At 40.9% G+C, this 23,146-nt stretch overlaps 1 protein-coding gene across 11 annotated transcripts in view; it reads left to right on the plus strand.

Moving 5' to 3' along the window:
- ST18 (ST18 C2H2C-type zinc finger transcription factor) overlaps positions 1-23,146 on the plus strand; it is a 684,113-nt gene that overhangs the window by 547,200 nt on the left and 113,767 nt on the right. For 10 of the 11 annotated variants that reach the window (XR_004538340.1, XM_033933682.1, XM_033933686.1 and 7 more), the window contains one exon: positions 12,549-12,800. Coding sequence is in view for 10 of the 11 variants with exons in the window: in XM_033933682.1 (XP_033789573.1) it covers positions 12,549-12,800 (252 nt within the window). In the remaining variant the exon portion in view is untranslated. The remainder of the gene's footprint in view (positions 1-12,548; positions 12,801-23,146) is intronic. The other variant, XM_033933690.1, reaches the window with a different exon arrangement.

Genomic DNA, 23,146 nt, shown 5'->3' on the forward strand with positions numbered 1-23,146 from the left:
CAGCAGCATCTCTCCTTCTCCCTTTCCAGGTCCAGTAGCAGCTGTCCCTTTTTCCCCTTGCCCAGCAGCTTCCCAGACTCCTTTCCCTCCTCCCCTCCCAGCAGCATCTCTCCTTCTCCCTCTCCAGGTCCAGTAACAGCTGTCCCTTTTTTTTTTCACCATGCCCAGCAGCTTCCCAGACTCCTTTCCCTCCTCCCCTCCCAGCAGCATCTCTTCTTCTCCCTATCCAGGTCCAGTAGCAGCTGTCCCTTTTTCCCCTTGCCCAGCAGCTTCCCAGACTCCTTTCCCTCCTCCCCTCCCAGCAGCATCTCTCCTTCTCCCTCTCCAGGTCCAGTAGCAGCTGTCCCTTTTCCCCCTTACCCAGCAGCTTCCCAGACTCCTTTCCCTCCCCCCTCCCAGCAGCATCTCTCCTTCTTCCTATCCAGGTCCAGTAGCAGCTGTCCCTTTCTTTTTTCACCATGCCCAGCAGCTTTCTCCCCTCCCAGCAACTCTCCTTACTTGCCAGCGCTGCGATTCAGTAAGGTAGCCTCGGGTCCTTTGTTGGGTCGCACCGCCTCTGAGGAAAGCGGAAGTTGCATCATCAGAGGCGGCCCGACTCAGCAAAAGCTCCAAGGCTTCCTTCTTCAATTGCTGCGTTTGTAAGGAGAGCCGCTGGGAGATGAGAAAGCACAGTGTGAGGCTCACTAATATCTCTCCGGCCCTGCGCGAAGGACAGCTCCTCGATCTTGCCAGTCCTGCGCGGACCGGCAGGAAATTGAAGAAGTTGATCTCGCCCGGTCCTGCGCGGACTGGCAGGAATTTTCTGCGGACCGGCACCGGTCCACGGACCGGCGGTTGAAGAACTGTGCTCTAGACTACCAGGCTTGGTGTGTTGGGGGGTTGTCATGGGAGGGGGAACTTACCAACCTTCCACATGGCATCAGCGGGGGGCATCAGCAGGGGATGGCAGTGGGGGGAGGGGGAGCACTAGACCACTAAGCTTGGTGTGATGGGGGGGTTGTTGGGGTAGGAGAGCTTGCCAATCTTCCTCATGGGATTGGGGGGCATCGGCAGAGGGTAGCAGGGGTGGGAGGTGGCACTTGACCACCAGACTTGTTTTGGGGCCCCTTTTAGGAGGAATCGGGGCCATTCATGGTGGAGGTGGGGCCATTCATGGTGGAGCTGCTTTATTTTCCTGTCAGTGCCTAAGGCTACAACAGCTCAGATCCTGACGTTAAATAGCGGCCCCAATTCCACATAAATGGAGGGGTGTTCCTTTTCAATAATCGCTTGGAATGCTCATTTTAATTTTAATGATCTTGTTATACTATAATTTTAGTATTAATGACCTTGTTGTACTGCATTTGCATAGTACAATTGGAGGCTATTAGAAAGCATGGAAAAGATCATGGTGAGCTGTTTTGATAATCGGGCGGTAAAATGCATGCATTTAATGATGGTTTAGCTTCATCATTAAATGTACGGTGACTTTAGAGAATCTGGCCCTTACTTCCATGGCAAGCTTTTGAAAGTCTTTCCCTTAATAAAAATTGACTGAATAGGTGCTGTGTGCCTTTACACATAGATGAGTAGTTATAAAATTGCCCTACAAGTGCATAATTTAGCAACCTTGGCAAACATATTAAGATTTTAATTTATAGTCTCCCTAACTCTTCCGAACTTTATTTGTACTCTGCTGGGCAAATACATTCTTTTTTATTATTATTTTTTTTTTAAATTTGTTTATTGTTTAAATACAATACAAGAAAAAAAATATACCACTATAACAGTCGCTTACAAGTTAGCATCATAAATATTCTTAGCATGCATGTAAAATCTATAACATGAGACCTGACATTAATCCCCAGATTCTAAGAAACAGTGTGTAAACTGATGCTTACCACTAAAAATTGTGCATGCAATTCAGGGGCACGCATCTTCAAAGGGGGCATTGTTGTGGAAGGGACATGTTAAGTTCAGGGGCGTGCCCAGAATATTCTTGTGTAGGTTATAGAATACAGTGGTACCTTGGTTTACGAGTGCACCGGTTTGTGAGTGTTTTGCAAGATGAGCAAAACATTCGCAAAATCGGCGCCTGAGAAACTAAGCGCCGTTCTCTCCGACGTGAACTCGCAGGCCTTGAGCATGTGCAGATGCTCAAGGCCCAGCAAGAAGAGGAGGCAGATCTTCAGGCACTGGCACCAACACCAACACACAGGACATGCCGGTGCCCAGGCCCAGAAGACGGTAAGAAGCAGCGGGGGGGGGGAGGGGTGCCGGATCACGGCCGGGGGTGTGCCGGATCGCGGGGGGGGAAGGGTGCCGGATCGCGGGGGTGGCCTTCGGAGGGGAGCCATGCTGGTTCTCGTACGGAGTGGGAACGTATCAAAGCGAGTTTCCATTATTTCCTATGGGGAAACTCGCTTTGATAAATGAGCATTTTGGATTACGAGCATGCTCCTGGAACGGATTACCAAGGTACCACTGTACTTTACTTGCATTTGGTGCATTTAGGTACTGCATTTACATCAGTCTTTGAGCTGGCATAAGTAGGGTTTCCTAAATGAGCGTGCATAAAAGCAGACTTACCCCCTCTTTTATGAAACTGTGATATCGGTTTCTAGTGTGGAGAGCCGCTCTGAATGGCCCGTGCTGCTCCTGACGCTCAAAGGAACTCAATGAGTGTCCGGAGCAGCATGGGTCATGTAGCACGGCTCCCCGCGCTGGAAACTGCTATCACAGTTTCGTAAAAGGAAACCTTAGTCACTATTCTATAATGGAAAGTATGCACATATTTTTTGTTTTAGAATATGCACTTAGCATGCACTTTCCTCATACCTAAATGTAGGTGCCCTATACAGAATCTACCCCTAATGTCTTCATCCCTTTAAGGTTGTTAGGGAGGAAAAAAAACTTGGATTAATCAAGTATTCTGTGCTTTTGTCATTTTGAAAGAAATAAGCCTACGGCCACACCACCCTGAGTGCACCCGATCTCGTCTGATCTTGAAATGATATTGCTCAGCCCAATCTCTGTATAGATAATGCTGAAAATTGTCTAATTTTTTTTTTCCTTATGGCTCTAGCCATAATTTTGGGCTAAGATCTAAGGGGTCCTTTTACTAAAGTGTGTTAAACACTTAACACATGGACAACATAATCATGGTAACTGTTACTATACTGGTAATACAGTTAGCATATGCTAATTTAGGGGCTGGAATTGGGTAGAGAATGGCCTTGTACTGCACATTGCATTTAAACTATGGTATTTACCATGTGCTATTACTTATTAAGTTAGGACGGTTATATGTACTGTCTCCTTAAGAGGCAAATAGTCTTAAGGGGGGAAGTTATCAATGTGGGTTTCTGTTAAATGTGTTATTTTACTGTTAACCACATTTATTAATAAATAGGTCTCAGTGCACAAAATGGGACCTGTGCTGAAATAGCACAAGTTAATGGTAAAATAGTCCATCTTAATAACATCCCCCAAAGTGTGGTAACCATTTTTCTATGTGATAACCACAGAGGAATCTCCCAATATTTATCCCACAGCCTTTATATTTGCTCTGTATTAATATTTGCTTTAAAGGAGTGGAAAGTGCAAAACTTTTAGTAAAAAGGTATTTAAGCACAGTATCTAAGCTCTGCATGGAGACTAGTCCTTTAAAATTGAAACCTAAACAACGTGGCCACCTGATAATAATAATAATAATAACTTTATTTTTTTATACCGCAATACCATAAATAGTTCAGAGCGGTTTACAGAGGAAGAGACTGTATACAGACAGCGATAATACAAAAAAACGTTTGAAATTACATTAGCATGTTAAAATTAATCGAGTTTATCTGGGAGTATTTTAGGAATGCATCGAGGCAGAAGTGGAGTCAGAGAAATTTGTCATTGGATATAGAATGATATATCACCATGGCCAAAACAGGCGTTTTAATATTCTTGCTTAAAACAGAAAATGTGCATAGGTAAAGAAGAAAATGCTTTTTTGTGTCCAGTGCTTTTTTTCCCGTGTTGTCTCTAAATACAGGTGGGCCTCAAGAAAAAGAGGCAAGCTTCTCACACTAGAACTAGTGAAGAGCACAGAGCAAGAGACAGAAACAGAGGAACAGGAAAAATAAGGGGTAAATATTCAGCCAACAGCAATTAAAGTTTTTTTGGTTGCTGTTGGCATTATGCCAGGATATTCAATGCTGGGCTATGTCTGGACACTAGCACTGAACATCTGGCTGTTTGTGGCTGACTATCACTTATCTGGTTAATGGTGATATTTAGCACTTAACCACATAAGTTAAACTGGCCAAAAGTAGGACTGCTTTATCTGCTCCGATTTGTTCAATATCAGCACCTCACCTTATAAGTGCCAACTCTGCCAATGGACTGCCCACAAAATTGCCAACTTCATCTTTCATGGTTAGTGCTGATAGCTGTCCAGTGAAGTGACACAAAATATTAGTAAATAGCCCTTGCTTGGTTAGACTACTTTGAATATTTGACCCCTTAAGAAAACAAATATGGCTAAAATATCCCAAAATAAATGAATAATTAACATATCATAAAAAATACAAATATTGCAAATGAATAGAATATTAATGATAAAAGCTAAAAGTACAATAAATTCAAATTTAAATTATTTTTTAACAAGTGTGAAACAGAAGACTGTATAATTTTACCTTTTCTTTTTGAATTACTATTGATTCTTCTCTCTTCCATGTCTTTCTAAAGATCCATGTTTTAAAATTAATTTAACTCTCATATGTCATTTATCCTTTATATACCTCTGATGCAAATAGTTTTAGTTTTTATCATTAATTTTAAAAAATTGATTCATTTACAATATTTGTATTTTTATTGAATTACTTATTAATTAATCATCATTTATATTTTGATATTTTTTCTCTTTATTTGATTTGGTTTTCTTAGGGGTCCTTTTATTAAGGTGTGCTAACTGAAATGGGTATATTGCCAGTGTTTTTTCAGGTGTCTTTTTACAAAAAAATAAATAGTATACTTACCAAATTTATTTGGCTGGGTAAAACAGCTCGAATTGCCTTAGTATCTTTACAAAAGCCAATTGTGGAGGGTGGGGTAAATTTTCCAAATTTTTATAGGTACCATCAAGTCTATATAATGCGTCAGGGTATGTACTGGATCCTCCCTGAGCTCATGGAAAATCTCCCAGACTGATTGTGATTGGAATGGCAACTCATGTCTCCACTGCGATTAGGTCACGTTTTAAGTATCAAGTTACCTAGATTGTATAAGGACAATAGAATTTTACTAGACACGTGGCAAATTTTAAGATATATCAATAATTTAACAACTATTCCAATCCATAAATCCACGTGTCAGTCTCTCTGGCTGAACTCCAAGATTCAAATTGGCGAGTTTAAGGTCATCTGGAAACACTGGATGAAGGCAGGTATACGCACTTTGGATGATGTAATATCAGATGATAAGCTGATTGACTTTTCACGACTGCAACACAAATTTGGTCTTAACAAATCACAAAATTATAGATGGTTGCAATTGAAGCAGGCCATTCAGGAAGGGTTCCCTGAATGGAAAAATCTAACTAATCAGCATAGTTTGCCAGTCTTATGTTTTCAGGTGGACTTCCTGGGACACCAGGCCGCTCAGTGGTATATATTAATATCTGGATTTTTAAATAAGAAACAAAAGACTGGTCTGCGTGACATTTGGAGCGTTGAGATAAAGCATCAAATTACTGCGTCTCAATGGCCATGTATTTGGGCTTGGAGGATAAGAAGTATAGCGTTGGCATCTATGAGACAAACTTGGTTTTTCTTGTTATATAGAGCAGTTTGGACCCAAGTTCGTTTACAGAAACTAGACAGCTCTAAGGCTGTCATCTTGAAGCCGGGACATTAGATCATTTAATATTCTATTGTCCGTTGATACTTAAGGCCCTAGCATGGTTTTGTAAAAGGAGCCCTAACGCATGGAATAGCGCACGCTAGCCGCTACCAACTCCTTTTGAGCAGGCGGTAGATTTTTGGCTAGCATGCGCTATAGCACACACTAATCTGGTGCGTGCGCTAAAACACTTAGCGCGCCTTCCTAAAAGGAGCCCTTAGTTTTTGGAAATCCATTTGGGGCCAAGTGAATAATCTACTGGAAAATCCGGTGGCATTATCATATGACACTGTGTTATTTGGTACTTCCATGAGAGCTAAGAATCAAATCTCTTCTAATAATAATAAACTTTTGCTCATCATGACAGGGATTGCCATACAGCAAATTATGAAAAACTGTAAAAATTGGGATCGGCTGAATTATAATTTTTGGTGGAATTCGTTATGCCAAATCTTTAAAATGGAGCGGGCAATAGCCATACAGCAGGGGCATTTTAAGAAATTTAGGAATGTTTGGGAGCCATTAACAAAATACTGTACAGAATGAATATTATTTTTTCCCTTTTGTTCCCTTCATGTCCGGGGGGGGAGGGAATACTTTATGATTTTTTATGCTTAAGAACAATTGTTGGGTATAAGGGAGGGGGGATATTTGATGTGAGTTATACTTTGATGGTATATTAAGTGATGTTAAAGTAAAAATGATTATATCTTATGTTACACTTATTGAAAGTTTTAAAATGAATAAAGACTTTAAAAAAAAAAGTGTGCGTACTGATTTAGTGTGCACTAAATGCTAAGGCGCCAATAGAATATAATGGATTCCTTTGCATTTAAAGCGCGCTAATCTTTAGCATGCATTAAATTGGTTAGCATGCCTTAATAAAAGGACCCCTTATTGCCCTATGCACTCATACAGGAGGACTAACCAATTATTATATACTTTTTTGTTTTGTTTTGCAATGTTATATATTTTTTTTAATCTTAACCTGCAGATCCTTCTTGCTTAGAAAGGGAGCCAAAATTCACCAACATACCAACAACAAAGTCTGTAGGATCACAGTAATAGTCTTGACTGTTGTATCTCATAGTGCTCCCATTAGAATCCACAATAGGTCATTATCAGTGATTATGACATATTTATGTGGAATGCTTAATTGATCTCGATGCTATATATTGGTTTTGACTGTTGAAGGCTGAGTGTTTCAAGCAGTAGTGACTTAACGGAAGAAATAAGTGTATCCTTAAAAGAAACTGTTTTGTCAGTAGGAGAGGAGGATGTATGCTATTTATGGGCTTTGCACTATAAAACAACTTCGGCCCAGTCTCATGGCTTCCTTTCCAAAGCCATCTGTCACATAGGTCTGGCATTTTATGTGACTGCCGCTTGTGCAGACAGAACCCAAGTTATTTTTTTTATTACTATTATGAAAAATGTCACATTACAATATTTTGGATTTTATTTTGCATTGATGATGGAACTTGATTAATTTAACTCTCTCATACATTCTTTGCCAAGCCAAAAGACATTGATGCAATCACATAAAATTGATTTGGTCAGTCGTTGGACAGAATTTCTGGCAAGGAGACAGTTAATGTCTTGGGTTTTTCAACTAAGCTTTATAAATGCTAGTGTAAAAACAGTTTCTGATATTATGCAGATGGCATAAGATGCCGTGGTTACTAAGTTATTATCCAGGATAAGCCAGCCAGTCAAATTTTAGATTTAAAAACTATCACAGGAGATTAAATGGTCTACTAAAAGGGGAGAGCAGAAAGATGTAAGTAAAGCATCTTACTGCAGACAGATGAGAAGTGTATTTGCTTCCCACGCATTTAATAATACATATCTTCGTTTAAGCTTAGTGACTACAAAGCTGCAGCATGAGACCTGACTGAGTTTTCAGATGTTACTGTAAACTACCAAATAGAGGTCGCCAAAGATTTTCTTAACTAGTGCTGCCTAAAAACTGATGGGGGAGAGAGGAAGGATAAGATAAGAAGTGATGTGCTATTACTGGTTCCAGAGGGATAGCGATGATTATATTAGACCAGCTGCCTTCCTTGATGGAAGCAATGAATGGTAAGAGTGCGTGGTTATAGGCGGCTGGGTGGGTTCTCGTTAAGTGCTTATTAACATGAGAAAGATGCCTATTATATGGCCAAAATAATGTATGGCCTTTTTCACTAAATTGGTATGCTAATTTGAGTTCTTTAAAAGGAAAGCACAGGACCTTAATTTCCTCAATTAGTGAAGTTATAATGTTCATCAGATTTTTTTTTTTTTCAATAAAGTTGTCAAATTTAATTCCTTCCTGTATTTTTTTTTTTTTTACGAGTACAAAAATGAAATGCTCACACTTTGTTATAAGGAAGGTCTGCTCCAGATTATTTTGTGACCGACTGAACGTGTCTTAACTCAGCTCCACTGCATCCAGTTATTTATCACTTTTCAAAACTGGTAACATGCTCCTCTACTGGGGCATTCAAAAAGAGGAACAACAGTATAGTGCATTTTTAAGTAATACAAAAACCTAGTCCAGTGAAGGAATTCAAACCACAAACTCTACAAATATACTCATAATATATTACATTACAAAAGGAAGTTAAAAGCAAGAGTGGCACTAAGATCATTATGCTAGCACATGCGTCTGATTCTGAGATCTTATTGTACAGTACTTGGGGATCTAGTTATTAAGCAGCATTCGCTGTTTTAAACACATAGAGTAAAAAGAGCTTGCAATCTATCCAAGACAGACACACAGGACAATTTCATTTATTATCAGAATGATTAAAAGAACATTGGTATTAAAGAGGTGAATAAGGGGTTTAAGGAGCGATGTTATCAGCATAAGACCATAAGAATAGTCATACTGAGTCAGACCAATAGTCCATCTAGTCCAGTATCCTGTTTCCAACAGTGGCCAATCCAGGTCATAAGGGTTCATAGACAACAGCGCGAAAGACAAAGGCGTGCCCAGACAATTGAGCGCAGCGCGGAGGCACGCACCGCTCAAACTTACTGTTTTTAGGGGCTCCGACGGGGGGTTTTGTTGGGGAACCCCCCACTTTACTTAATAGACACCGCGCCGGCGTTATAGGGGGTTTGGGGGGTTGTAACCCTCCACATTTTACTGTAAACTTAACTTTTTCCCTAAAAACAGGGAAAAAGTGAAGTTTTCAGTAAAATGTGGGGGGTTACAACTCCCCAAACCCCCCCCAACGCCCCCACAACGCGGCGCGATGTCTATTAAGTAAAGTGGGGGGGTTCCCATGCCCCCCCTGTCGGAGCCCTAAAAACAGTAAGTTGGAGCGGCGCACACCTCCGCGCTGCACTCAGTTGTCTGGGCACGCCTTTGGCCCAGCGCGCTTTTGACCTGACACCGGTCATAAGTACCTGGCAGAAACCCAAATAGTAGCAGCATTCCATGGGTTAAGAGGTGCTATTTTGTTGTTTACTCCAGTTTGTATTAACTAGGTCTAATTGCATAAAATGGGACCTGTGCTAAAATAGCAGGATTTAGTGGTAAAATAACATGTCTTAATGGTAGACCACATTCATAACTGCGCCCCTAACAGTTAAGAGCAGCCTCAAAAAGATAGGCCCCTAGAGGATGCATAGTAGGATCCTATTTTATAAAGGAAAATTGTCACCTACTTTCCTTTATAACCAGGTACATGCAAGTATCACTTAGGAATGAGCACGTAGTCAACAATAAAGCTGGTGTAAATATTATTATCTAAATGGCACAGTGATAACGGGGGAAGTAAGCTTGTTCTTGCTCTGGGAGGCAGGCAAAGGCGTATCTTTAGGTGCCCAAGAGAAAAACAAGACAGAATTGAAAAAAAAACTTAAGTTGATTCATGACATTTATATGCTACAGTGCCTATATATTAGAAGAGCGAGTAAGAAAGTACTTAGGCCGCTTAGGGAGAAGAAAAGTCAACTTGAGTGCTTACAAGACCATAAGATAGAATGGATGCTTAGGAGAACTAAACTGAATTTTATGGCACATGGAAATAAAGCAGAAAAGCTTCTGGCAAGGCAGCTCCATAGCAAAGATCAGAGGTGGGTGTAGAAAATTGAAGCTGAAGATGGTTGAGAAGTATTTGATAGTGCAGGGATAGTAGCGAGTTTAGGCAACTTTATGAAAAATTATGTACTGTGGAGTAAAGTGCGACCCTGGAAGCAGTGGAGGCCTTTTTATAGGAAGCAGGTCTCCTGAAATTGGATGTGGATCAAAGTGTTTGGCTAAATGAGCCAATTGCCACTGAGGAGGGGAGGCTGCCATTAGTGGAATTCCTTGGGGTAAAGTGGCAAGAGGTGAGGGTTTTCTAGAAAATTCTATAAGGCATTGATGGAAGAGGCAGCCCTCTTCTTTATGTGAGTTTTCAGTAGAGCATTAATGAGAGAACTGTTGCCACTTTCTATGTAAAAAGTTCAGGTGCTTCAAACTAGGAAAAGATCACTTGACATGTGCCAGCTACACACTTATAGTACTCCTCAACACTGATATGAAGCTGTTTGCAGAGGTGTTAGCTACTTACTTGGAGGTTATGCTGCCACAGCTGGTGCAGTGATTGGGCTTGTTTTGTTAAGGGAAGAAAGATGAGAGATAATATTAGATAGTGGTTGGGCTAGGGTTACCAGATGTTTGTCCAGGTTTTGGAAGGCCTTGAGCTTGGGGCTGCGTCTGGAGTGCCTCTGTGCATGTGCAGACATCAACATGATGATGTCACATGCATGCACCTGATGTCATATCCCTTCTCTCCCCAGGTCTAGCAGCACCTATCCCTTCCCTCCCCCCCCCATGCCCAGCAACACCTCTTCCTTCCCTTCTCCAACCAATCTCCAGCAGCACCTCTTCCTTCCCTTCTCCCCCCATGTCCAACAGCATCTCCTCTCTCCATCTCTCACCCAAGTCCAGCAGCATCCCTCCCTTTCTCTCCAGATCCAGCAGTACCTTTTCCTTCCCTCCCCCATGTCCATTAATACCTCTCCTCCCCCCTCAGCTGCAAGTAGCATCAGTGTAGTAATCTGTCAGGCAGCCTTGTGGCCTTTGCTAGGCCAAGCCGCTTCCAATTATGTAACTTCCTCATTCCTCGGAGGTGGGCCCGGCCTAGCAAAGACAGAATCATAACACTTACGCTACCAGCAGCTGTGTGGGGGAAGTAAACAGCTGTTACTATTAATCCAGGGGGTAGGGGAGAGAAGACGATGGCGGCAGTAACAGCAACAGTGGAAGGAGTGCGAGAGACTTGTGGCACTGTGTACCCCCTGATAATTGTATATGTACCCCTTGGGAACTTCTGCTTTAAAGTACTTAGGCACCTATAATGAAGGCTTACATTAAGGCTATTACAGGTACCTAAATTTTAAGTGTAGATTAGGCGCCTATCATTTTAGGCACCAATTACAGAATCCGGCCCTTAATGCCTACCAAATAATTATCAGTAGGGGCTCCTTTTACAAAGCCGTGCTAGGGCTTAACGATGGAATAGCACGCGCTAAATTGCTGCATGCGCTAGCCGCTACCGCTTCCTTTGGAGCAGATGGTAGATTTCTGGCTAGCGCACACTAATCCGGTGCGTGCATTAAAAACGCTAGCGCGGCTTTGTAAAAGAAGCCCTAATGTTTACATGTTAATTTAATGGCTGTGCGCGAAGGCCATTAATACAGAAATTGGAACAACAGCCATTTGATTGCAGTGGTAAAAATGGACTTAGCGTGCGGGAAAAATCCCATTCAAGGATGCGCAAAGGCCACTTTTAACCGCGGCTTAGTGATAAAGAGGGACTGAGGAATCATTGTTTCTCAGAATTGCTTTTTATTCCCCTAATGCTTGATGATGCATCCATGAACATACAGTGGGCAATTTTACAACTGGGCATCTTTATTTAGGTAATCCAAGGACATGCAGTAGAAGCGTCTTCTACAGTGGTATCTGGGCACCCAGGTTCCATTAGAGAATAGTGTCATATCTCAGTATTGATGCAGCTTACACTTATTAGCCTGCAGTTACACCAGCCATAGACTTTCCATAACTGCTGGCAAAAAAATGTGTCAGGGCTGTGTGTAACTTGGCAGTAATCTATAAGCCTTGCCCATGTTCCACCTAGTCATACGTCCCCTTGTATTTATGCGTTATGTCACTTATATGCGCCATAATAAGGAAAAGTACATGGCTGGAGTAACTGTGGGTGCCTAGATTGTAGACGCCTCGATACTGGATTACATTAATGCTCTATCCAGCATCTGGAGCATCTAGCTGCCAATATATAATAGGCTCTCACTGCATGACATTGGGGTGCCTAGAAGGAGCCACACACTTATTTGATTAGTTAGCAGTCTGGGGACTTGTTAAATATCTACTTCTAAATGTTTTCTTACATTTTGTGTCCATGAGAACAATTTTTAATATATACATGGCCACTTTTAGAAGTATCTTATTTTGATAGCATTTAGGATTGTGAACATGAGGTTACCGTAATATCTAGAAAAGAATTAAATATCAACAGATGCTGAAAAGCTGGCTTTTGAATCTGATACATTTAAATTAAAAGCTTGTACTTCTATTTATCCCTTAAAAGCACTACATGGCCTCAGTAATGCAGTCACAGGCTGGCCGCTATTTAGAATAATACTAATTTAACAAAAGAATAATTCCTCTCACTTTCCAGGGCCCAGAGATCGAAGTTGATGAAAACGGCACTCTGGACTTAAGCCTGAAAAAGAATCGGAATCGGCAAGAAACAGATGGTCCTGTAAACTCTTCCAGCCCCGCAGTCCCACCACCTTCCTCTTCTCTGTTTAAGGCAAGCAGCATTTTGGTTAATGCAGCCTTCTACCAGACTCTGTGTGAGCAAGAGGGCTGGGATGCACCTATCAATTACAGCAAGGCTCAAGGCAAACAGCAAGAGGAGGAAAAGGAGGTGGGGGATTTTGTTCCTTTCCATGAGAAAGCAGTACAAAACAGTGCAATACAATAACCTGAGGCTGATAGTTTGCAAGCATATTGCATTCAACAAATATTGGGGGGAAGCCACCGCTTGTCCTCGGAATCAGTAGCATGGAATGTTGCTATTATTTGGGTTTCTGCCAGGTTCTTGTGACTTGGATTGGCCACTGTTGGAAACAGGATACTGGGCTAGATGGACCCAGTTTGGCTGTTATGCTCTTAGCAAACCCTGGAAAAGTGAATTTGATTGTGGCAACTAGAAGAGAAAAGGTACTAAAATTGAGCCAGTTGCCATGTTAGTTCATTTGAAAGCATGGGAATAGGGGTATAGTTATCAAAGTGGGCTACTGTGAAGATGTGTTATTTTACCACCAACTTATGCTGGGGTCGATATTCAAAATGATTTAAATGATCAGGAGAGACTCCTGGCTGTTTAAATCACATGACCAGGACTAACTGGGAGGGGTATATTTAGTGACAATTAACCAGATAGTACCGCAGAATGTACCTGGTTAGCTCCTAAGTCAAAACCGGCTACTTTGTGGCCAATCCAGGGGTGGAGTCGGTACGATATTCAGCACTTAACCAGATAGATAAACAGATAAATAGGATAGCATAAAACACATCCTATCTTGGTTTGTTTTAACTTATTCAGTTAAGTTCTGAATATTGCACTTAACCCAGCTTTACATAAACCATATATTCAGTTCCAGTGTCCTTCATGACCCAGCATTGAATACCTGGGGATTCTGCATACAGTGGCCCAAAAAAAACATTGACTGCAGCTGGATGAATTTTGACTCTGCTATTGTAGCACAGATCCCATTTTATGCAACGAGACCTAGAGCTTATTTTATTTTATTTTTTTATTTATTCATTTTCTATACCGTTCTCCCAGGGGAGTTCAGAACGGTTTACACGAATTTATTCAGGTACTCAAGCATTTTTCCCTGTCTGTCCCGGCGGGCTCACAATCTACCTAATGTACTTGGGGCAATGGGGGGATTAAGTGACTTGGCCAGGGTCACAAAGAGCAGCGTGGGTTTGAACTGACAACCCCAGGGTGCTGAGGCTGTAACTTTAACCACTGCGCCACACACCAATTATTGTTAATCCTAAAAATTGTGGTTAACAGTAAAATAATCCATTTTAAAGGTAGCCTATGCTGATAATTTCCCCTGTAAAGGTCGATAAAATTTCTTAATTCCTTTACTGGATTAATTTGGTAAGACCAACCTTGTCTGAAGCTATACTTTGTTCATCAGCTCTGAACAGAATGAGTATGTAAAAGCAAAGGATGGTAAAGGGGGTAGGTAGGCAACGGGGGCCAGTGATATGTTAAAAGAGTGATGAGGAAGCTAATAGGGATATCAGATAAAGGATTCTGTTACATTTGGTTTCAAATGCCTGAGTGAACTTATACGACAGCAATTTTTAAAATAGGTAAAATGCAGTTTACCTGCATAAACCTGCTGTCTGAAAATTATACACCCCTTTAGGAGGGAAATTTAATAAAAGGCACTAAAAAATTGGCTAAACCACCAGGAGTTTATTCATATATTACCTGTATAGATTAAATCGAAGCAATGCATCACAGGTTTACAATACAAATAAAAATGAAAATAACTTTTTTATTTACTTTTTAAAAATAAAAATAATTAATGTGATAAGTGAAGGGACACTCTATTGCTTCAGCTACGTGAATCAAGCAGTCCCACACTGCCCATGAAATCATTAAGATACTTTATACTTCAATATTAATTTTAAAAAACCTTTGGGGTCCTTTTATCAAGCTGCGGTAGGGGTTTAACTCGCGTAATACCGTGCGTTAAACCGCCTGCCGCGCTAGCCGCTAACGCCTGCATTGAGGAGGCAATAGGTTTTTAGCCGGCCGGGGGGGACTAGCGCATGATGAAATGTCAGATGCGCTAACCCCGCTAGCGTGGCTTGATAGAAGGACCCCTTTATCTGTATTATCGGGCAGTTAAACTGTCATGGCAACTCTCTGCCCATTGTGTTAAGTCCCAACCAACTATCCCCAAAACTTGAGCACTAAATGCATGTCCTCTATGGAATAGCAGTTAATGCAAATCTTGTGCCTAACGTTTGAGCGCCATACGTACGCCTGCTAAAAGCAGGTGTAAATGCACAGAATGCAGTTGGGTTGTAACAGCAGTGTTTGATATTACAGCCACAAAAGTTTGTTCCTGTTTGTGTTTTCAAGGTTGTGTGCTCTCACTTAATACTTATATGACTGTGCATTTACCATAATATTACAACTCCTGTCTTGTTGAGTCGTAGCTTTGTGGTGGACTTTGAGGGCTCTTTTAACCAATTATTTAATAAAATTGTTGTATGGACCTTTTCAGTGCTCTACCCTTTTTATTAGAAGATCATTTATCTGGCCCCCCTTTTCTTGACTGTGAAGTCTTCAAGAAACTGTCTGCCTCCCCCCCCCCCCACACACACACATTGGTCTGACACCCATCTTCTTCCCTCTGCTCCCCCCATGGTCTGGCAACTCTGTCTTCTTCCCTTCCATCTCTCCCACCCTCCCCCAGGTGGTTTTTAGCATTTCTCTCCTCCTGTCCTGCCCCCTACCCTGGTATCTCTCTCTCTCTTTTCCCTTTCCTTTCCTTTTCTGCTCTTGTTTCTCAATTTGTTTTCTACCTTTTATCTACTTACTTTCCAGTCCTCAATTTCCCTTTTATTGTGTCTACCTACAGCTTGCCACTTCTTTCCCTCACCCCTTCCAGTATCTCACCAACTCTAACCTCTTCCCCCAATCCAGCATGTGCCCTTTTTTCTTTATCCCCTCCTTCCATACAGTATGTGCTCTCTCTCTCTCTCTTTTTGTGGGGGGGGGAGGGGTGGTTTAAATGAAGTTAAAGCCATTATTTTAGAAACATGTCCACAGGTAAATAGTGCTTTACACACATATATATTATACTTGCATATTAAATGCCAGTTTTGGAAATCTGTTATTTATGCGGAAATCCATATAGATTTCAAGAGGATATGGTGTGGGCCTGGCTTGAGCATGACTAAAACCTATACATGTATTCCCCATTTTACAAAGGAATTGCAAATGTAAGGGGGAAATTTCTTGTGGTCTACAATAGTATTGAAAAAAGAGGCTGGGGGGGTGTAATAATACCAGACAAACAGAACAAAAAACTCCCACCAAACACACCAAGTGCCAGAGCAGTGCTGCTTTCATAGCAAAACGAAAGAAAAAGCCTCAGTTATATAGGTGGTGGAAACCCTCACCACCATCCATTCATCATAGGCAGAAAAAACTTTTGTTGCTATAAGTAGGCACCCTCTGCAAAATATATTTAGGTTTAGTTTCAAAACAAGAGGAACAATTCATTTCTAATCCACGCACAAGAAAGTAGCACATGAAATTATCTGTCACAAGCCAGCCTTCGATCTTTTCGTAGCCTAGACGCTACTTCCTCAGGGTAATCTTCGTGCAAAAAGCACCATAACAGTTCAATGTGCAAATCCTCTGTGTCCCACGAAGACTTTAAAATTAGTAAATGTCTCCCACCTATATAACTGAGTTTTTTCTTTCATTTTGCTATGAAAGCAGAACTGCTCCGGCAGCTAGTGTGTTTGGTAGTTCTAAACATTTCTGTTCTGTTTGTAGGGGACAAATTTCCACATTGGTCTTTATACCAGCTCAAGGTCATGCATAGGTATTTAAAAAATGTTCATCTTAGCCAGAGATTAAGGGAGACATTCTTAATCCCCTATTATTTAATTCCACCTCCAAAACAAAACCAAGTTAAGATGTGGCCTCACTACTTGATTGGTGGCACTTAAAACATGTGGGTTTTAAAAATGTGGCCGCTACATGTGTGAATGGTATCATACGCACGTGGAAGTTGCAGAATCAGAACTTCCATGTGGAGCTCCAAGCTGTTCACTTTTGCAAAGTACTGTATTTATTTGTATAATGTCTGCTCCTGCTGCAGGTGCTGGTACTAAAAGTATTTTAGAAAAAGCCCTGTGTTGGCTGATCATTTCCTAAATACCACCAGAACTGATCATGTTCCAACCTGGACATCTCAGTTCTGATCTCTGTGTTCTAGGTAAAATGGGTCTGTATTGGTATACACAAGCACATACTTGTAGCTGCACTGAGAGGAGGGTTTCCCAGGGGTATATTTAGGTCAGAGGAGGAGGAGTATATGAACAGATTGCATTTTGGAGTCTTTGCACATATTGCTCATACAAAAGGTTCTCACAAAATTGCAAGTACTGAAGGCAATTTTCAAAGGTGAAATCCTCATGTATTTTCCATTTAAAAATAGTAAATGTCCAAAGGTGATAAAGTATGTGCAGATTTTGCACCAAGGTGGAGTGTTTGAAAAATATCCCTGAAAATCTTATGTGTTTTAGTATTATCATCCTTTGCCTTCTCATGCTGTTTTAACCTGATGATGGGAATATAGGGCTCCTTTTACAAAGGTGCGCTAGCGTTTTTAATGCACGCACCGGCTTAGCGCGCACTAGCCAAAAATATACCACCTGTTCAAAAAGAGGCGGTAGCGTCTAGCACGTGGGACAATTTAGCGCACGCTATTCCGTGCGTTAAGGCCCTAGTGCAGCTTTGTAAAAGGAGCCCATAGTGCCCAAAAGCTAGCTGTCAAATACATTAATCCCCTCCTCTACTAACGCGGTAGCACGGGTTTCATCGCCGACAGCGGCGGTAACTGCTCCAACGCTCATAAGAATTCTATAAGCGTCTGAGCAGTTACAGCCACTGCCAGTGCTAAAACCCGCACTATTCATTAGTAAAGGAAGGGGTAAGTTATCATCTTAGACCAGTGGTTCTTAATCTGGGTTCGACCGAACCCCAGGGGTTCGGTGAGTCAGTCTCGCGGGTTCGGCGGAGGTCAAAACACACCTCCGACTCATATAGCGCTTCAGTCACGTTCAATCATCTTTCAGTTATTCAGTGATTTTGATCAAGACTGATCGTGTACTCGGTTTCTTGATCTATCAATCTGTAACTAATGCCTTATATACATCAATCAATTCCTGATCAAAATTTGTGATTTAACTGATAGATGATTGAACGTGACCGAAGTGCTTATGATTCGTGATGATACGCCCCATTTGTCCATAATTGGCTGCAGGTGATCACGCAACATCGCTTGGCCTATCTGTACTGCAGGGGATTTGATGCGCACAGTAGTCGAATTGTAACTGTTGTGATGGTACGTCGTGTGATACCTATCTTAATATTTTAATCCCTTACTAACTATATCGAGCAAAATACGAAAGTGGTCGGACGAATATGTACAATATGGATTCACATGTTTAACGGAACGTGATGGGAGTCAGCGTCCTAATTGCATGATTTGCAATGCCAAGTTGAGTAATTCTAGTCTAGCTCCGGCAAAACTAAGGGAACACTTCCTTAAGCTGCATGGAGATGGAAAATACAAGAACACAATGCTCGCTGAATTCAAGGTGAAGAGAGCAAGATTCGATGAAAAGGCTACTCTGCCTGTTCTCGGCTTTGTACCCATCAACAAACCGATCCTCACAGCATCGTACGTATGGTGAAACACTCATAAAACCAGCTGTGTTGAAGATGGCGAATATCATGCTGGGAAAAGCGGCTGAAGTTTAGTTATCTGAAATTCCTCTTTCAAATGACATCATCAGCAACAGAATAGAGGACATGAGCAAAGACATCTTGGCTCAAGTAGTTGCAGATCTGATTTCAAGCCCGGCAAAATTCAGCCCTCAACTCGACGAGACCACAGACGTTTCCAATCTAAGCCAGCTTGCAGTATTTGTGCGCTATGTGAAAGACGACGTGATAAAGGAAGATTTTTTATTTTGTAAGCCTCTTACAACAACAACTAAGGCAACTGATGTGAAGAAACTTGTGGATGACTTCTTCAAAGACAACAATCTTTCGTGGGATATGGTTTCTGCAGTTTGTTCGGACGGAGCTCCAGCCATGCTCGGAAGAAAGTCCGGTTTTGGTGCGCTAGTGAATGCCGATGCACCACACATCATTGTTACGCATTGCATTCTGCACAGGCATGCGTTGGCAACAAAAACCTTGCCTCCAAAACTGGCAGAAGTTTTAAAAATTGTTATGGAATGCGTGAACTATGTGCGAAATAATGCTCTGAAGCACCGCATCTTCAAGGAGTTGTGTAAAGAAATGGGATCTGAATTCGAGGTACTTTTGTACCATTCTAACGTTCGGTGGTTATCCCGGGGACAGGTGCTGAATCGTGTTTTTGCCATACGTGTGGAATTAGCTCTGTTTTTGCAAGAGCAGCAATATTGTCATGCAGATTGCTTCAAAAATTCTGAGTTCATTCTCATTTTAGCGTACATGGCTGATATCTTTGCAGCTCTCAATCATCTCAATAAGCAGATGCAGGGTGGTGGAGTCAACATCATCGAAGCGGAAGAAAACCTGAAAGCTTTTCAAAAAAAGCTACCATTATGGAAACGACGAACAGAAAACGATAACTTCGCAAACTTTCCCCTGCTAGACAACTATGTAAGTAAGATCGAAGATGTATCTGGAATCGGAGACATTTCTGTACCCGTGGAACTGAAACAAACTATTGCCACTCACTTAGATGAGCTTGCAAAGTCTCTCGACAGATACTTCCCTACAAGAGAGTCATATCCATGTTTAGTGTTGAGACAACAGATGTCAATGATGAATACCTCGATGAAATCATTGAAATTCAGCAGAGCCAGGTTCAATAGCAACTCTTCAGAACAACAACGCTCTCAACGTTTTGGTGTCAACAATTGGTAACGTACCCTGTTATTGCTAAGAAAGCTCTGGAAATTTTCATACCGTTTGTTACAACATATCTTTGCGAGCAATCCTTTTCGAGGATGCTGGACATAAAAACGAAGAAAAGGAACAGACTTTGTTGTGAAAATGACATGAGAGTGGCACTTGCCAAGGTAAAGCCGCGCATTTCTGAACTGGTCTCTGAGAGGCAACAGCAGAAGTCACACTGATTTGCAGTAAATTTCATTATTATGTTATTATTATTCGAAATATAGGAGAACTTTTTTGTTTTCAAAATTGATATCATTTTTTCCCTCACTGTATACCTATGTTTTGAATTTGTAAAAATCATATTTTATTTTTCCAATAAAGAAGGGTTCGGTGAACACGCATATGAAACTGATGGGGTTCAGTACCTCCAACAAGGTTAAGAACCACTGTCTTAGACAGAGCTAGATATATAGATATGTGTTGTTCTAGAAGATTTGTTTTATTATTCCTTATGAACCATATGCTCAATTTTTTCCATTTTCAACATGTATTGGAACCATGCATAGTAAATATTCATCTCATTGCTCAGCAGTTGTAGCAATTGTTTTTTCTTGTTTCTATACTATGAAAAAAGGTTTCATTTTGCAGTCTGACCCTACTTTTTTGCAGTATAACCCTACTTGCCTTGCCTATCGCAGTAAAATAAAGTACTCTTTAGAAATAAGAAATTTAGAATAAAAGAATTGGTCACTTTGAAAAGAAACATCCCGTGTACAACAGTTAGACATAAGAACACAAGAATAGCCCCACTGGGTCAGACCACTGGTCCATCAAGCCCAGTAGCCCGTTCTCACGGTGGCCAATCCAGGTCACTAGTACATAGCCAATACCCAAAATGTAGCAATATTCCATGCTACCAATACAGGGTAAGCAGTGGCTTCCCCTGTGTCTTTCTCAATAATAGGCATAAGAACATAAGACCAGTGGTCCATTCCGCCTAGCAGTCCACTCACGCGGCGGCCCCTAGGTCAAGACCAGTGCTCCAAATGAGTCCAGTCTCACCAGTTTAACATGAACTTGTCCAACTTTGTCTTGAAACCCTGGAGGGTGTTTTACCCTATATCTGACTCTGGAAGAGCGTTCCAGTTTTCTACTACTCTGGGTGAAGAAGAATTTCCTTACGTTTGTACGGAATCTATCCCTTTTCAACTTTAGAGAGTGTCCTCTATGGACATTTCCTCCAGGATTTTGTCCAAACCTTTCTTAAAACCAGCTATGCTATCCGCTCTTACCACATCCTCTGGCAATGTGTTCTAGAGCTTAACTATTCTCTGAGTGAAAAAAAATTTCCTCCAATTGGTTTTAAAAGTATTTCCCTTTAACTTCGAATGTCCCTTAGTCTTTGTAATTTTTGATGGAGCAAAAAATCAATCCACTTGTCCCATTTTTACTCCACTCAGGATTTTGTAGACTTCAATCATATCTCCCCTCAGCCATCTCTTTTTCAAGCTGAAGAGCCCTAACCATTTTAGTTTTTCCTCATACCATTTTAGTCTTTACCATCTTGGTCGTTCTTCTTTGAATCTTTTCTAGTGCCACTATATCTTTCTTGAGATAAGGAGATCAAAATTGAACACAGTACTCCAGATGAGGTCACACCATGGAGCAATACAGGGTCATTATAACATTCTTAGTCTTGTTAACTATCCCTTTTTTAATAATTCCAAGCATCCTATTTGCTTTTTTGGCCACTGCCATACATTGGGCAGAAGATTTCATCGTATTGTCAATGATGACACCCAGATCCTTTTCTTGGGCGTTAATCCCCAAGGTGGACCCTAGCATCTGGTAACTGTGATTCAGGTTATTCTTCCCAATGTGCATCACTTTGCAATTGTCTACATTAAATTTCATCTATCACAATATCAAAAAAATCATACAATAATGAATTAACAAGTTGTCCACTGTATGAGTTACTCCAATAAATATCTGACCATCCTATAAGGTGTGTATTAATTAGTCCTTAAGCTATTGAGCATATATTGATGAAATAATACTGCCTTAATTAATTTCCAAGAAGCAGAATAGGAAAATTCAGTTTAAAAATTGACCAGCCTGGTTTATCAAATGAAAATTAACTCTCTGACTATCTTGCATCTTTAATTATCCCATATACCCATTCATGCTCACTACGATCTCTCGATTCCCCCTTATTATTCCTTCCAGACCCTAGGAAGGCCCATTATGAAACTACTAGAAACTTAGGAGTCCTTTTATCAAGCCGCGGTAGTGGGATTAGCGCGTCGGACATTTCATCACGCGCTAACCCCAACGGCTTGCCAAAAAACTAACGCCTGCTCAATGCAGGCGTTAGCGGCTAGTGCGGCAGGTGGTTTAACGTGCAGTATTACACGTGTTAAACCCCCACCGCAGCTTGATGGGTCCTTTTACTAAGGCGCGATAGTGCATCTTAGCGCATGCTAAATGCTAATGCGTCCATTATATCCTATGGGCGCGTTAGCATTTAGCACATGCTAGGTTTTAGCACACGCTAAGACGCAATAGCGCACCTTAGTAAAAGGACCCCTTAGTCTTCTTTTAACTTGTGCTAAACTATGGGATTCATTACCACCATTCATCCGTATGGAGCCAGTGCTAAAAAAATTCAAATCACTTCCCAAAACACACTTTTTTCATTGTGCTTTTGGTGAACAGAGTTTGGATAAGGAGTAACTTCGCAATTTGTTGTTTGTTTGTTTTTTTTGTTTGTTTTTTATTATGATTTGAATAATACACTATCCAATAATAAAAAGGAAAAAATAGAAAATCTACAATCAAAGTACATAATTACATCATGCATAAATCCTTTTTAAGCCCACTAAAAAGAGGGGGGCAGGGTACTAATTCAACAAGAAAAAGTAAAGGAAAAGATAAAGGAAAGATTCTCAGTTCACCTTCGCGAACCTTGTATCGTTCCTTAATTTGTTGTAAAATATAAATAATATCATTTGTTTATAACTCTTTATTATGGTTTTTCACACTTACACAAAGGTTTGGCATGTAATACAGCAAAACATTCAGAAGTAATATCACAGAAGTAACTATCTCAGGAAAAACTATCATTTCAGTTTTCAAATTGCAGAAGCAGAGTCATTAAAGAAAGACAAGGTAGATCAGTCAAGAAAATTTTCTTAACTATAAATCCAAAACCATGCAAAACAAGCTCACACATTCAAGACCCCAAATCCCCTTCCCTTATTCTCCTTAAGTTGCATACAGGTATCAGTTCGTGGCTGAATATCAATAATGAAAGTAATAGGTATTATCTTATGAGAATACAACAAAATAATGATAATATGGTAGTATTATCATGTGATAGTAGTGTTATTATCAGTGTGCGAGTTTGACTTGTTGAAGTAAACATTCCCACAATTAATATTTCACCAATTTTGGTTAAGATTTGGACTTATATTTCTAGATTTCAAAAGCTGCATATTCTGACATTCTCGAAACCCACACCTGAAATGGCAGTGACACAG

The sequence above is a fragment of the Geotrypetes seraphini genome, chromosome 2, assembly GCF_902459505.1.
Source record: "Geotrypetes seraphini chromosome 2, aGeoSer1.1, whole genome shotgun sequence".
NCBI lineage: Eukaryota > Metazoa > Chordata > Amphibia > Gymnophiona > Dermophiidae > Geotrypetes > Geotrypetes seraphini.